Below are 17,032 nucleotides of genomic sequence, written 5' to 3'. Positions count from 1 at the left end.
GGGGAAATGACAACAACCTATCCAATCAGGTACGAGAGGATGTAGACATTGAAAAACGTGACGTTTGAATTTACGACTGCTGCTTCCGGGAACATGGCCGGCTAAACAATGACAAAAGTCTCTCTCCTCAAAATCAAGAAGAAACTTTTCGAAATGCAAACTGCTTGGCTTAACAATAGTGTTTGGATTCAGTGCGTGCAATTAGGTCGTTTATTTGGTTTACTTCCGCATGCATGTTGTTTAAGGTGATGTTTGAGTCGGAGTTAACTAACTTGGCTATCTAGCCAGCGAAGGTAGCCAACTTTTCACATTCAGCAGAATTAGCCTAACGTTAGCTAGCAAATGCGAAGTGGCTAACATGTCAACATAGCTAGGAACATAAGTATTGCTATTGGCTGCTACACTTGAAGCCCGCAACTGATTTACTAAGTTCCACGATCGAGAAATGGAGAGTAGACACGTTGCAGTGCTGGCTTGTGTAACGTAGATGCGTTTGTTATTTTTATCGGGGTGTCTCGCTGGTTGATTGCTATGTTCTCGCAGCTGCGTACAGCTGTCTAGCTAGCTTGATTGACACTAATTTCAATGGCTCACTGCAGTTCAAATCCAAGTGGGAAGGTACCCCGTCCAGACAGCTCAGCGTTGATGGCAGGATCTCCTGGAAGCGTTGATCAGGCAATGAAGCCGGTGTTGTTTGAAATATTTGGAGAGTTTTGGAACGTCCAGGCCCGGCTCGGGCAAGGCGTCTCGGCCTCAGTATACCGTGTGAGCTCGGGGAGGGCGAGTACGGCCGCGGTTAAGGAGTTCCAGGCTGACACTCAGAGCGGAGATTACGGGTACCAAAAGGAGAGGTCCGTGCTGGAAGACATCCAAGGACACAAAAACATCGGTAAGAAATGTTTATTGAGTTGCAATATGGTTGTACTGTGCACAATCTCTGGAATTAGTGCTCGTTTTCTAGTGTGCCTCCCATGACTAGGCTATGTGAGAATCAAATGATGAGTCTTATTGCCAAGGGTGTAGCCTCATTTAACCTTGGATACTTTGGGTCTGTGTTCTTGTCCAGCTGATTGCAAATCTGTCATCACAACCAAGTCTCACACATCAGTCTTGTCTCTGATCTGTCATAGTAAGTCCTCCCTGTAGCTCAGTTGGTAGAGCATGGTGTTTGCAACACCAGGGTTGTGGGTTCGATTCCCACGGGGGGCCAGCACAGGAAAAAAAATGTATGAAATTGTATGAAATGTATGCCTTCACTACTGTAAGTCGCTCTGGATAAGAGCGTCTGCTAAATGACTAAAATGTAAATGTAAAAAAATGTAAGTCGTGAGTATGTTTACATGCACACTAATCATTTGATATTAAACATATTATGGCAGTAGGCCAAGTATATGGCAATAGTCATGTGCTTGTCTTAATCGGCTTAAGGTCAAAATCTTAGTAAGCATATGCTGATTAAAACACCTGAGCTATGTTCAAATACTCATACTAACTGTACTATTGTGACGTAAGTTGAGTATGTAGTATGCTTATTGGTCATAGTATGGATATATTTAGTATGCCAAAAGTGCTCGGATGTCGTACTATATTCGTCAAAATTTCGAAGTATACAAGCAGTGGACACTATTTCCTTGCTTTTAGAGCACACAATGCAATTCTTCAGAAAATGGGCGTAGCGTCACAACATTTTCAGTTTTGATTCAATCTTAAAATGTATTAGTACATGTAAATAGCTTAATCGTCTTTCAATAGTGCGCTACAGCGCAATAGTGCGCAACTGAGCCCACAATTTGGGGCGTTACGGCATGTTGGCATTCTTCTATTGGCAGGAACGTCCCCCCTGCCTACCGGAGTCCCCGCGCCCCTGCCTACCGGAGTCCCCGCGCCCCTGCCTACCGGAGTCCCCGCGCCCCTGCCTACCGGAGTCCCCGCGCCCCTGCCTACCGGAGTCCCCGCGCCCCTGCCTACCGGAGTCCCCGCACCCCTGCCTACCGGAGTCCCCGCGCCCCTGCCTACCTGAGTCCTCCTTGCTAGCTAGCAGGAGCGTCACCGTTAGACGATGTCCTTGGCTCCCGCCTGCCGAACACCTGCCCTCACCGTCGTTAACAGGACTGCAGTAAAACAATCCCCAAAAGCCAGGGGTGAAGGACACTGTCTACCGCTCGCGCGGGAGGCTGGGGCGACAGCTTGCTAGCTACCGCCCTTCCTTCTGCGGGGTTTATCGGTGGCTGGCATCCAACATTATTGTTCATTAATGCCACCTACTGTCCTGGAGCTCCCCCGCCTCCCACCTGTCCTAACTGAAAAATTGACCAATAGAAGTATAAAGAGGGGTTCCTGCAGATGCAGGAATGCCCTGAATTACGGGCTGCAATTGCATCCTTCTCGCTTTCCAGTGTATGATCTACGCATGTGCCAGCACTGGTAGCGCAAACCTCAGCTCTTTTGCATGTGTTAAGTAAGTTCGGAAAAACTGAAAGTATGTATCTTAGAAATAGTTTTCACATACAAACTTAGAAAAAAATAGGCTTTGCAAAAAGTCATTTTACCTTTATTTAACTAGGCAAGTCAGTTAAGAACAAATTCTTATTTTCAATGACGGCCTAGGAACAGTGGGTTAACTGCCTTGTTAAGGGGCAGAACGACAGATTTTTACCTTGTCAGCTCGGGGATTCGATCTTGCAACCTTTCGGTTACTAGTCTAACGCTCTAACCACTAGGCTACCTGCCGCCCCGGAACATGGTCGCTGTGGTAGAACATTTTATTTTGATCAGTGATTTTCTGCATTTATTTAAGTCCCATCATCAAGTAGCATGATTTCAGATATGTCCATGTAAACAGTATTAACAGTAATCGTAGCCCTTGATCATGACTCTCAGTTCCATTACATTACACATAAGTCATTGGACGAAGGTGTCTTCTGTGCGGGTTAGTTTTGTTAAGAGCCCTGAAACTTGGTCTGAACATTAACATGCAGTGCTTGCGGTACGGTTTTGGAAGCATAAGGACCTCTTCTTTCATATCAGTGAGAATTATTTTTCAAAAAACAAAAGGATACATTTATACACACCTTTTTTATAGGGTTGGTGTTCCCACACGGCCATATCTCCATACTCTGTTTCACGGAAACATGGCTCTCTCGGGATATGCTGTCGGAGTCGGTACAGCCACTGGGATTCTCAGTGCATCTCGCCAACAGGAATAAACATCTCTCCGGGAAGAAGAAGGGCGGGGGTGTATGTTTCATGATTAATGACTCATGGTGTAATTGTAACAACATACAGGAACTCAAGTCCTTTTGTTCACCTGACCTAGAATTCCTCACAATCAAATGCCGACCCAATTATCCAGATAGCTGATGTTCTGAAAGAGCTGCAAAATCTGGACCTATACAAATGAGCCAGGCTAGACAATCTGGACCCTCTCTTTCTAAAATTATCTGCCGAAATTGTTGCAACCCCTATTACTAGCCTGTTCAACCTCTCTTTCGTATCGTCTGAGATTCCCAAAGATTGGAAAGAGCTAGAGCTATTGCCACGTTAAAATGTTATGGGATTCATTTTCTCCATTGTTTTTAATGGTAGACCGCTCTGGTAGGCCTACATTCACAGTAAGCTTGCGCTGGAAGTTGCTCAGAATTTTCACAACGTTCAAGTTTGCGCTCAGCAGACCTGAAATTTGCTCAGTGCTAGACAAAATTTGAGGGAACATTGCTAATAACCCAACCCTTTCCGTCTCATTTGTGTAAGGTCCATGCTCTTTATTTGCTATAAAACAATTCAAAGGAAGATAAGATATTGGAGAGTACTTTGCCCCCTATATAAAACAATTCTGTTGTCTATATTTATTGATCATCACCACATTTTTGAAGGACTGGGCTATAAATGGATATGGTTTTGATTATGACATCAATTCTACCTCCTCAATATCACCATATAGACTTACTTTGCATTCATAATACGTGAACATTCATATAATACACCATGTTTTCATAACACGCTTGTTTTATAACCTTTTGATAACTTTGCTTTACGGATCCCATCAGTGATTACAATAGGAAGGGATGATGGAAGGATGCATTTTGAGTATTCAAACAGAGCCCCTAGTAACCTCCTTTACTCCCCAATCAAGTCTGTGCTGACTGTAACCCTAACCCCTCCTGTCTCCACAGTAACGCTGTACGGGGTGTTCACCAACCGCAGCCAGGTGGGTGTGGCCACGCACTGCCTGCTGCTTGAGCTGCTGGACGTCAGTGTGTCTGAGCTGCTTGTGAGGGCCAGTACCCAAAGCCGAGCCTGCAGCCCCCAGTGTGGTGGTTCCCAGAAGCAGGGCCACTCCATGTGGTTGGTGCAGCACTGTGCCAGGGACGTCCTGGAGGCCCTTGCCTTCCTCCACAAAGAGGGCTACGTCCATGCCGACCTCAAGCCCCGCAATGTGCTCTGGAGCGCGGACGATGAGTGCTTCAAACTCATCGACTTTGGCCTCAGCTTCAAAGAGGGCAACCAGGTGATTTGAACTGAAGGATAGGGGTTTGGCTCTGACTGTAGGCCTCTGGTGAGGGGAACCAGGGGTGAATTCACTGAGACCGTTTTGGACTAATGAGCACACCTCTGGTATGGGGGCAGGTAGCTTAGAGGTTAAGAACATTGGGCCAGTAGCCAAAAGGTTGCTGGTTTAAATCCCTGAGCCGACTAGGTGTAAAATCTGTTGTGCCCTTGAGCAAGGCACGTAACCCTAATTGCTCCTGTAAGTCGCTCTGGATAAGAGCGTCTGCTAAATGACAAAAAAAGGGTTAAAATAATTAAACTGGTGGAGGGCAGATGTTGAAGTAAGCTGTAGTCCCTGACTAGATGGTAGTCGTGCTAGAATGGACAAAAGATACAATATTCTCTGTGTGAAACATTTTCTGTGTGTTCAGGATGTGAAATACATCCAGACAGATGGGTACCGTGCCCCGGAGGCTGAGCGTCAATACTCCCTGGCCCAGGCGGGGATGGAGGTGGAGGGGGACTCTGGCTGCTCGGCCGCTGTGGACCTCTGGAGCTTGGCAATCGTCCTGTTGGAGATGTACTCAGGCATCAAACTCAAAGACACCGTCAGGTCACCCGAGTGGAAGGTATGTCCACAGCATGGCCCTCCAACTCTGGGTCTGGATTGCTATTATACTGAGTGTGCAGGCTTTTGTTCCACCACAGTACTAACACACCTGCTTAAATTACTGTTTTTTTTTTACCACATTATTGTCATATAATCAAATCATCAGGCCCTTCCCAACAAAAATAATAAGAAGGACATGAGGAATAAATACACAATGAGTAATGGTAACTTGGCTATTTACACGGGGTACCAGTACTGAGTCCATGTGGTAATTGAGGTAGATATGTACATATATTTAGGGGTAAAGTGACTAGGCAACAGGATAGATGATTAACAGTAGCAGCAGCGTATGTGATAGTGCAAAAAGCGTCAATGCAGAATGCAGATAGCTATTTGGTTAACTATTTAGTAGTCTTATGGCTTGGGGATAGAAGCTGTTCAGAGTCCTGTTGGTTCCAGACTTGGTGCATCGGTACCACTCGCCGTGCGGTAGCAGGGAGAACAGTCTAGGGTGACTGGAATCTTGGACACTTTTTAGGGCCTTCCTCTGACACCGCCTGGTATAGAGGTCCTGTATGGCAGGGAGCTCGACCCCAGTGATGTACGCACTACCCTCTGTAGCGCCTTGCGGGTCAGATGCTAAGCAGTTGCCATACCAAGTGTTGATGCAGCCAGTCAAGATGCTTTCAATGGTGCAGCTGAAGAACCTATTGAGGGCCCATGCCAAATCTTATCAGCCTCCTGAGGGGGAAGAGGCGTTGTCGTGCCTTCTTCACGATTGTGTTGGTGTGTGTGGACCATGTTCACTAAGTAGTTATGTGGACACCGAGGAACTTGAAGCTTTCTCGACCCACTCCACTACAGCCCCATCGATGTGGATGGGGGTGTGGGTTAGTAGGGAGTACAGGAGGGGACTAAGCACGCATGATCTTAGAGGGCACTAGGGTGTTGCGTCCTGGTAATCCATTTGGTCCCACGGCCTTGTGAACGTTAACCTGTTTCAAGGTCTTATACCTCCACCCGCTGTGATTACATAACCAGACATACAGTGGATTGTAATAGAGACATGGCTACTTATTTTCCTAGGAATGCGGTGGACTCTGTTTCACCTGCAGCTAATAGATTGATATGTTCTTCAGAAAGATAGATCGATAGATAATACACATGTATCAGATAGACATGGGTGTGTTGTCCAAACTGTTGTTCTGCAGCCTATTGTTCTTTGCTCCTGCAGGACAACAGTGCAGCAATAGTCGACCATATCTTTGCCAGTAACAGTGTGGTGGGTCCTGCCATCCCTGTCTATCACCTCAGAGACCTTATCAAAAGGTAACAACATTCATTCAGGACCACATGCATTTGATCCATTGTACCAAATTGACTCTACACTCCCTTAAATATAAGTTGTCATTTTCAACATTGGAAAGTTATTGAAATGAATATGATGATTATCCTGCGAGAGGGGTACCTAACGTTGACATTTGTATGCTCCCGCAGTATGCTTCACAACAACCCCAAGCACAGAGGCACAGCCGAGAAGGCCCTGCTTAGCCCCTTCTTCAGCATTCCTTTTGGTAATTCACAGTCGATATGGGCACATACCTTCCTCTCAGACAGCTTGATAGCTTGTAATACAGCATAATCTTCCCAGCTCTCTCTCCACTCTTGCCCTCTAAGCCTACCCCCAAACCCCTCTTTCCCTCTGCTTGTAAACATCTACCTCCTTTATGACATTTGCATATTGAATTTTCATTGAAATCAACCAAGATTATAATCATGGGGTTGGTGGAGCTGTATAAACCCTGGAAAAGTCCTCTTAAACCTATTGACTGAGAAAATATTGTGTGTGAGACAGCTCCTCACATAGAAGACTTGGTTCTGCTTCCCTCTCCTGTTCTGCGCCTGCTCAACCTGATCGATGACAGCCACCTGCACAATGAGGAGGAGTATGAAGGTAGGGTACAGCGTTTTTTCTTTTTAACCAACTTTCTCCTCTGACACTGAATAGCTCCTACAGTTGCTCATTATCACTATCAACGTCGGAATTACACTAGAGCTTTAGGGAATATTGTCCCTAGATTTCCAAAATATTCCCCCAAAATTACAAAGGCCCAAACTTTTTGGGATGATATTTATATTGCAAGGTAGGGCTGCATGATTTGGACAGAATATCTAATTGCGGTTTTGTTTGGGGGGGGGGGCAGATATTGCGACTTATGAATTGTGATTTTCAATCACTTGGGTGAAAACTTGGTAATTCCATCAGACATGGTTAAAACAAGTGTCAGGGTAGAGAACATTAATTCTAAAATGAGATCATATGAATGAATGCATACTGTGCTAACTGAATACAAAACCAAAGGAAACATATTTTATCCAACATTGTAATAGGCTACAATGATAATAGATAGGATTATTACACCTACATATTAACAGACATGATCATAAAAATATAGTGTGCTAAAAGCACAGCACTTATTCATTTAATGAATAAATAACATTGAGTTCCTATTTTACCATTATGAGTAATTAAATAACCTAAGTTAATAATTTATTCAGGCAGCTATAGATGGAATAGGAAGCATATGACTGTGTAAGTTGGCTCAATCATTATTATAATCAAGCGATAAGGCTCAAGGGGGTGTGGTATATATTTTTTCTTTAACGGTCGGCCCCCGGACCAGGACCAAATCCCTGTCATTCACATGGAGAGTAGACGCCGATGCAGATCCGGGTGCCTTGTGAGAATTTGGCGGTGAGTGGGTAACCAGCCAATACCATCGGTCCTAGTAGCCAACATGCAATCATTGGAGAATAAACTGGATGAGCTCCATTCAAGACTATCCTACCAACGGGACATTTAAAAACTGTAATATCTTATATTTCACAGAGTCGTGGCTGAACAACGACATGGATAATATACAGTTGGCTGGGTTTTCCGTGCATCGGCAACACAAAACAGCTACCTCCGGTAAGACGAGGGGTCTGTTTCTATTTATCAATAACAGCTGGTGCGCAAAATCTAAAATCCAAGAAGTCTCAAGGTTTTTCTCACCTGAGGTAGAGTACCTCATGATAAGCTGTAAACCAGAGTTTATCTATATTTTTCGTAGCTGTCTATTTACCACCACAAACTGATGCTGGTGCTAAGACCGCACTCAACAAGCTGTATAAGGCCATTGACAAGAAAATGCTCATCCAGCGATGGTGCTCACAGTGGCCAGGGCCTTTAATGCAGGAAAACGTAAATCTGTTTTAACAAATTTCTACCAACATGTCACATGTGCAACCAGAGGGGGAAAAAAAACTAAAGGACAGCTTTACTCCACACACAGCGACGCGTAGAAAGCTCTCCCTCGCCCTCCATTTGGCAAATCTGACCATAGTTAAATCCTCCTGATTCCTGCTTACAAGCAAAAACTAAAGGAGGAAGTACCAGTGACTCACTCAATATGGAAGTGGTCAAATGATGCAGATGCTAAGCTACAGGACTGTTTTGCTAGCACAGACTGGAACATGTTCCGGGATTCATCCGATGCCATTGAGGAGTACACCACATCAGTCACCAGCTTCATCAGTAAGTGCATCGATGACGTCGTTCCCACAGTGACCTTACGTACATACCCCAACCAGAAGCCATGGATTACAGGCAACATCTGCACTGAGCTAAAGGGTAGAGCTGCCGCTTTCAAGGAGTGGGACTCTAACCCGGACTCTTATAAGAAATCCCGCTATGCCGTCTGACGAAACATCAAACAGACAAAGCGTCAACACAGGACTAAGATTGAATCCTAATACACCGGCTCTGACGCTCGTCGGATGTGGCAGGGCTTGCAAACTATTACGGACTACAAAGGGAAGTGCAGCCACGAGCTGCCCAGTGACAGGAACCATGGCTTTGGCTATGTGACAGCCTCAGTGATTTCTGTGTCTGTGCAGGATTTTTTTTCGTAGAGCGTTACACCAGAAAACGCATCGGAAATCAATGCCTGTTTAAAGTAGGTGGCTGGTTGTGGCTGAGGGGCTTTGCTGCTGTCGGGCACTTAAAAAAATATATATATATTTTTACATGCAATCGTCATAAAGTAGAGATGGTTATTATTCAAATGATTGAATAAATGTGTCGTGTTGCTCTTGTTGGTGCCACAACTCTGAGGCACTTTTTGCACAACATTTGCATTTGGTTGACATCTGTTTGCCTGTAGCCTGAATACTGCCATACCACTGTAGAGGTGCCCTTCTTTTGTACCAAATCAATGTTCTCATTAGCACTAGCAGCACTCATGTTTCTGATACACACAGAGGTTCCTAAACCTCATACTGTCTTTGGTAAGTAAAGCCTTTCGCTCCTCACCAGCATCTAACTGCGAGCTCTATGTGGGGATGCTTGTGATTGGCCAGCATGTGCATGCCATGTAGAGCGAGGGAGAGCCCGCTTGTAATTGGTCAGCATCCTCTGTGCATGTACAGTTGAAGTCGGAAGTTTACATACACCTTAACCAAATACATTTAAACTCAGTTTTTCACAATTCCTGACATTTAATCCTAGTAAAAATTCCCTGTTTTAGGTCAGTTAGGATCACCACTTTATATTAAGAATGTGAAATGTCAGAATAATAGAAGTGATTTATTTCAGATTTTATTTCTTTCATCACATTCCCAGTGGGTCAGAAGTTTACATACACTCAATTAGTGTTTGGTAGCATTGCCTTTAAATTGTTTTATTTGGGTCAAACGTTTCGGGTAGCCTTCTACAAGCTTCCCACAATAAGTTGGGTGAATTTTGTCCCATTCCTCCTGACAGAGCTGGTGTAACTGAGTCAGGTTTGTAGGCCTCCTTGCTCACAAACACTTTGTCAGTTCTGCCCACACACTTTCTATGGGATTGAGGTCAGGGCTTTGTGATGGCCACTCCAATACCTTGACTTTGTTGTCCTTAAGCCATTTTGCCACAACTTTGGAAGTATGCTTGGGGTCATTGTCCATTTGGAAGACCCATTTGTGACCAAGCTTTAGCTTCCTGACTGATGTCTTGAGGTGTTGCTTCAGTATATCCAGATAATTTTCCTGGCTCATGATGCCATCTATTTTGTGAAGTGCACCAGTCCCTCCTGCAGCAAAGCACCCCCACAACATGATGCTGCCATCCCCATGCTTCACGGTTGGGATGGTGTTCTTCGGGTTGCAAGCCTCCCCCTTTTTCCTCCAAACATAACGATGGTCATTATGGCCAAACAGTTCTATTTTTGTTTCATCAGACCAGAGGACATTTCTCAGAAAAGTACGATCTTTGTCCCCATGTTCAGTTGCAAACCGTAGTCTGGCTTTTTTTTATGGTGGTTTTGGAACAGTGGCTTCTTCCTTGCTGAGTGAAAACATGAAAACACCCCATATTTTAAAAAAATGCCCCTAAAAATGTGTCAACAGTGGCAAAATACCCCCCCCATTTCTCTTTTTCAATTGAATTTCCTACACTGATCACATTGATATTGTGACTAACTAGCATGATGATGTTGTTGTGTTGTCAGACATCTTGGAGGACATGAAGGAGGAGTGTCAGAAGTATGGCTCTGTGGTCTCTTTGCTCATCCCCAAGGAGAACCCAGGCAAAGGACAGGTAACACACAACTAGCCCCATTACCCGTTTGTCTTTCTAATACTTCCATACAGTCTTTGTAGTTTATAGATTTTGTAGATATTGTAGACCTGCATTTTTAACATCTGTTGTTGGCTTAATCTGTGTGTGCATGCGTTTTTTCCCCAGGTGTTTGTAGAATATGCTAACGCAGGCGACTCCAAAGAGGCCCAGAGACTGCTGACGGGACGAACCTTTGACGGGAAGTTTGTCGTTGCCACATTCTACCCCCGGAGTGCTTACAAGAGAGGCTATCTGTACCAGACCGTGCAGTGAACACACACACAACGCACTCGCACACACACACACACAAACACACACACACACACACACATCATCTGCTGAAGAGCACAGGCCGAGGCCTCAGTCAGTCACTGTCATGATGTGTATAATCATATCAGATCACCACTCTGCTTTCTGCAGCCTCTAGAGCTAGAGTTAACCTACTGTGTCCTGTAGCTTTACTGTATGTAGCAACAGTCTGCGAAAGGAAAGCTTTGTATAATCCAATCTTCCATGTCCTGCTATGGGGATGTATACTGCTGGATGCTACTGTTGACAGATTCAGATGGGTCATATGTTTATCATAGGGGTAGATGGCTTGACTTTCGGTAAATGGATCCTCACTGGCCAAAGCTGCACACTGTCCCACTTTGCACACTGTGCTGATGTCAAACCCTGAACAAGAGAGTTACTTTATGTCCACCGATCTTGTAGAGCACAAGTACAGTATCAAGTACACTATGGGTTTCGTAAACCCAGCAAGCAGTTTGGATTGAATAGGGCCCTAGTTTTCTTTGTACTCAACGGCTTGAATACCCTATATTTATTTGTGTAATTGAAACCGTTCCTGATAGATTGATCTTGGGTCTCTCTTGTTAAAGGCTGAGCCACAATTTCATCTTGTCCAAAGTTACCTTCCCATGACCTATTTTTCTATGAGATGTTTGTTTTGAGACTTGAATTCCAAAGGTACCACTCCAGATCATCTGTAGAATCACGCTGAGTTCTAGAACGTTCTGAGCCTAAACTCTAACCACTCAACTTCAGCACTTTTCTGTGGTACATGAAAAATATCAATTTCTTTGTTATTTCTGACATTTTTAATCTAATTTCTACCTTATATACTATTATTACATTTTGTCCAAGTTGACCCATATACTACTTATACTCCAGAATGGCTGTGCTGATGTGAGTGGACGTTAATTTTTTTTCCGATATGTTATGAAAGGGATGGGTTATTTCCTTAGCACTGTACGATACAAAGCAACAAGCTTACTTTACGTTCCGATGGATAGGGTTTTCACAGTTGAATATTTCAGTTGAAGTGCATTTGAGTTGACCGTTTCGTAACACAGTAGCCCACTTTCAGTTCTACCTGACGTCTGTGTGAGTTCGTCTACATGACAAATCAATGTGTGAGAGCTGTGCTAGTGTAGGTATTTGTTGATTATGGTGAGATTATAGATTTAATCCAATACTGCAGAGTTTTGTATCCTATGTCGTGTGTGGGAGATGTTGAAATGAACTTATCAGTTCAGTGCATGCAACATTGTTATGTTAGGGGCAGTATTTATTCAGACAGTCTTGACTCTTCCCCTTGTCTGTCTGCTGCTCATATTCAGTCCAATAACATTGTGAATCTTAAGCATAAATCATAGTCCACAGACGCTGAGACTCGATAGTCCGGCGTCCCATTGTGACATAGCTATACAGCTCTGAGACACCGTCCGTGGGGACGCACAGCCCGAACGCTCACCTCCCCACAATTCCCAGCCTACACGGCTATTCATTTGAATGTGTTGACAGTTGGAGAAAATGCTTGTGCTGCCCTGAAAATTCTAAAAGTATGAAAGCCAACGGTCCAATATTCTAGAGCACTGCTGTGCGTACACATTTTGGACTATGATGGACACTTCAGGTTGGGCACAGATGCTTCTGAATGAGTAGGCTGGCATTGAACAGGCTAAAGCTCCATCCTGCCTGCCCAGCCTCTCCAGATGTTTGAGAAAGAGACCATATATTAACATGAGCAGGAACAACATTCTGGATATTCTGCAATTTACTCCGTTTGTAACTAACACTTCCAGTCAACTGGCGCCATGCGACAACTGTCGGGGCTGATTGAGACATTGTTGACGACATCCTGCCTAAATGTGAAAGCACTGACTCTAGGACTTATGGGTGACCGGTCATAACACCAATATGTGAGGTGATCCCATACCAAATGTAGTCCACTGCCTTAGCTGCCTTCTCTGTGTTATCTAGTCTAACACTGTAATGCTCCCATTTAGTTTCAGCACACTGTCCCTTCACAGTGTGTTATTCAAAGTAGATCCCAATGAAAGCCTTCATAGTTTCCTTCCTGATCTCCACAACCATGGCGCATGATGATGACATTTTCTTTATGCAAACATTTTCAGGGAGCTTCTTTGTTTTTCGTTTACACTTTGGGTCAGTTATCCTAGTACAGTGTCCGTTTCTTTACTTCTATGTCTTCTGATATACTAATGTGAAAACTTTCTATGTATCTGATAAAGCTTTTAGATAGCTGTAATGGATTTGTGGGCAAGGCGGTATCTGGTGTTTGTCCATCTTGTTAGCTATGGGCTAACTTCTATATGATATTTGTTGTAATAGCAGCGAGTGTAATAAGAGTTTTAGCATGCAGGTGGCAGAGCAGGATTCATCTGGACAGTGACTATGCAGTCAATACTGATCAGGGAAAACCAGTACAACTACATAGGTACAGATACTACATGAGAAGGAGAGCGAAAGAGGGAGAGCGACAGTAACAGAGAGGGAGCTGTGCTGTAAGTCCGAGTACATAAAGTTGAAGTCAGAAGTTTACATACACCTTAGCCTGTCTTAGGTCAGTTAGGATCACCACTTGATTTTAAGAATGTGAAATGTCAGAATAATAGAAGAGATAATTACTTATTTCAGATTTGATTTCTTTCATCACATTCCCAGTGGGTCAGAAGTTTACATACACTCAATTAGTATTTGGTAGCATTGCCTTTAAGTTGTTTAAATTGGGTCAAACATTTTGGGTAGCCTTCCACAAGCTTCCCACAATAAGTTGGGTGAATTTTGTCGCATTCCTCCTGACAGAGCTGGTGTAACTTGAGTCAGGTTTGTAGGGCTCCTTGCTCGCACATGCTTTTTCAGTTCTGCCCACACATTTTCTATGGGATTGAGGTCAGGGCTTTGTGATGGCCACTCCAATACCTTGACTTTGTTATCTTTAAGCCGTTTTGTGGCAAAACGATGTTGCTTCAATATATCAACATAATTTTCCTGCCTCATGATGCCATCTATTTTGTGAAGTGCACCAGTCCCTCCTGCACCAAAGCACCCCTACAACATGATGCTGCCACCCTGTGCTTTTCGGTTGGGATGGTGTTCTTCGGCTTGCAAGCCTCCCCCTTTTTCCTTCAAACATAACGATGGTCATCATGGCCAAACAGTTCTATTTTTGTTTCATCAGACCAAAGGACATTTCTCCAAAAAGTACGATCTTTGTCCCCATGTGCAGTTGCAAACCGTAGTCTGGCTTTTTTATGGCGGTTTTGGAGCAGTGCCTTCTTCCTTGCTGAGTGGCCTTTCAGGTTATGTCGATATAGGACTCGTTTTACTGTGCATATAGATACTTTTGTACCTGTTTCCTCCAGCATCTTCACAAGGTCCTTTGCTGTTGTTCTGGGATTGATTTGCACTTTTTGCACAAAAGTACGTTCATCTCTAGGAGACAGAAAGCGTCTCCTTCCTGAGCAGTATGACGGCTGCGTGGTCCCATGGTGTTTATACTTGTGTACTATTGTTTGTACAGATGAACGTGGTACCTTCAAGCGTTTGGAAATTTCTCCCAAGGAGGATCCAGACTTGTGGTGGTCTACAACTCTTTTTTTGAGGTCTTGGCTGATTTCTTTTGGTTTTCCCATGATGTCATGCAAAGAGGCACTGAGTTTGAAGGTAGGCCTTGAAATACATCCACAGATACACCTCCAATTGACTCAAATTATGTCAGTTAGCCTATCAGAAGCTTCTAAAGCCATGACAACATTTTCTGGAATTTTCCAAGCTGTTTAAAGGCACAGTCAACTTAGTGTATGTAAACTTCTAATCTACTGGAATTGTGATGCAGTGAATTCAAGTGAAATAATTTGTCTGTTAAGAATTGTTGGAAAAATTACTTGTCATGCACAAAGTAGATGTCCTAACCGACTTGTCAAAACTATAGTTTAACAAGAAATTTGTCGAGTGGTTGAAAAACGAGTTTTAATGACTCCAACCTAAGTGAATGTAAACTTCCGACTTCAATTGTACCATGCTGCTTTGAGCCCGAGACGTTCTTTAGGCCACAGACTATTCTCATCTCTAGTTAGATGTTTCATATCCCGGGGCTGTCGGTAAGACTAAAAAGCTTCCTAGATAAGTAGTACTGTACGCTCTTGAATAAAACACCCCCAGTTTACGGCCTAACTCCATATTGAGAGAAGGCAGAATTATTGTGTAACTTTCTTTGTAAAGTTTTTTTTTTGTGTTACTCTGAGAAGTTTTAGAATTGTCACTGAGCAGCCACCCGACCCCAATCTATTCAGTAACGGATGGAAGGAGTGACTGTTTGCAGACACCCGGGGCAATCCGTGTGTGTGTGCTCGTCTGTCAGCCCTATCTATCACTGTTCTATCCCGCTCCAGCTCTGACCTCTAACCCCCTGACCTGATAGGCCAGTCCAGTCCAGCGGAGGACCAGAGCCTTGTTAATATGCATAAAGCCCCTCTCCTTGGAATTCTCAGATTCTGCCTAATGGATAGAACGGCCTGGTCCTCATCCATATACACACAAGCAGCCTTATAAATACACTTGGCTTTGATGATGAGTGGTCAAGGGGAGGCCGGGAGTGGGCTAGGGGGTATTAGGCAAATGAGGAGGGAGGGAGGTCACTGGGTTAATGTGTATCAGTGTGGGGGGGGGGAAATGCATGTGTGTGAGGAGAGGTGGGCTGGAGGTGTGTCAAGGCTGCAGAAATTAGCGATAGCGCCCAAGCTGACACTGCACTCCATCTCTCCTGTTCTCGCTCTCGTTAGAAGTTATTGTTGACCCAAGTTACTGCAGTTACACATAGGTAGGTATAAAGGTTAGAGAGTAGAGTGTTTTCTTTATATTAATTTATAGTGGTTTGAATGAGGGGAGGCTTCCTGCATCCTCCCAGCTTGTTGTTGATTAGCATTGTTCTGTTTCATTCAGGTTTATTAGCTAGAAGTGCACTTAAGCTTTTACAGGAACTCTGAACTTCCACTGAATTGAGCCCAACCATGCTTTACAGCACTGATCAAATTAAAGAGAAATCTCAGTCCGAGCAATATAATTTAGGCCATATAGTCTCCAGTGATAGCCGTGTAGACTACAGCACTGATACCAATGTGTTATCAATCATGTCCCTTCCCCACTGAAAGACAATCATGATGATTATCACTGTTGCCTTTTTTTTATTTTATCCTTTACATTTTTTATTAACCTTTTGTCTCCTTTGGGTTTTGTGAAAGCCTCCTCCATTGAGCGGCTGGCAGCCCCTCTGTTACAAAGAACAACCCTGTCTCCAACAGAACTTAAACTGACTTAAATGTAATGTGAATATCTCGCTCTGAGAATCCCTCCACTCACACTAACTGATCTGTCAAATCTGCATTATTAAAGGCACATATTATGAGTATGAAACAAGTGTGTGTGTGTGTGTGTGTGTGTGTGTGTGTGTGTGTGAGACCATGTATTGCCTCACAGAACACTGTGATTCTGAGAGTGATTATACATGTTCATATTGTCGTTTTGCATTATCTCACAATAAAGAATGCTAGACTTGACTATCTTTAATTCGTGTTTGCAATATATGTTAGCCCATTTATGCCTGTTTTTGCAGTCTGGATCAGCTATATCAATACAGATGTAAAAACCTTACATGATGTATTAAAATAGGATTGCCACTAGAGGCCAGCACAGCCACACATCACAACATACTGCTATTACTATTAGATTTATTTACTTATGTTGCTGCCTGCCTCTTTATTTTTGATCCCCACAGTCTAGCCGCTGAGTTGAGCAGACCTCACATCCACACATGATAAATGCATAATCTAACAAGGTCTATTGATGCCTGTCATACTCTGATCGATTACCTTGCCGTGATGTTTTCAGCAAGCCAACAAATAATTGCTTTCCACAACTCTCTGGGCTGGAAGAATGCAGGCTGCCTGATAATTATAAAAGGAATATCCCACAGTGGGATAGCCTGGATG

General features: G+C 43.8%; 1 protein-coding gene and 1 long non-coding RNA gene across 2 annotated transcripts; both read left to right on the top strand.

Annotated features, from left to right (window-relative positions):
- Positions 1 to 92: 92 nt before the first annotated feature.
- Positions 93 to 13,496, top strand: LOC115192362 (serine/threonine-protein kinase Kist). The gene is made up of 8 exons (XM_029750758.1): positions 93 to 889; positions 4,173 to 4,507; positions 4,920 to 5,117; positions 6,333 to 6,427; positions 6,596 to 6,672; positions 6,954 to 7,052; positions 10,627 to 10,715; positions 10,863 to 13,496. Exons 1-8 carry the CDS (start codon positions 586 to 588, stop codon positions 11,007 to 11,009), a joined length of 1,344 nt encoding a protein of 447 aa, XP_029606618.1. The 5' UTR covers positions 93 to 585; the 3' UTR covers positions 11,010 to 13,496.
- A 1,462-nt stretch (positions 13,497 to 14,958) lies between these two features.
- LOC115192361 (uncharacterized) lies at positions 14,959 to 16,605 on the top strand. Its single transcript, XR_003877920.1, has 2 exons — positions 14,959 to 15,651; positions 15,737 to 16,605. It is a non-coding gene; the product is annotated as an uncharacterized LOC115192361 (long non-coding RNA).
- The last annotated feature ends 427 nt before the right edge of the window (positions 16,606 to 17,032 follow it).

Source organism: Salmo trutta, chromosome 4 (genome assembly GCF_901001165.1).
Source record: "Salmo trutta chromosome 4, fSalTru1.1, whole genome shotgun sequence".
In the NCBI taxonomy this organism is placed as follows: Eukaryota; Metazoa; Chordata; class Actinopteri; order Salmoniformes; family Salmonidae; genus Salmo; species Salmo trutta.
This window is presented reverse-complemented; position numbering and strand designations above follow the sequence as displayed.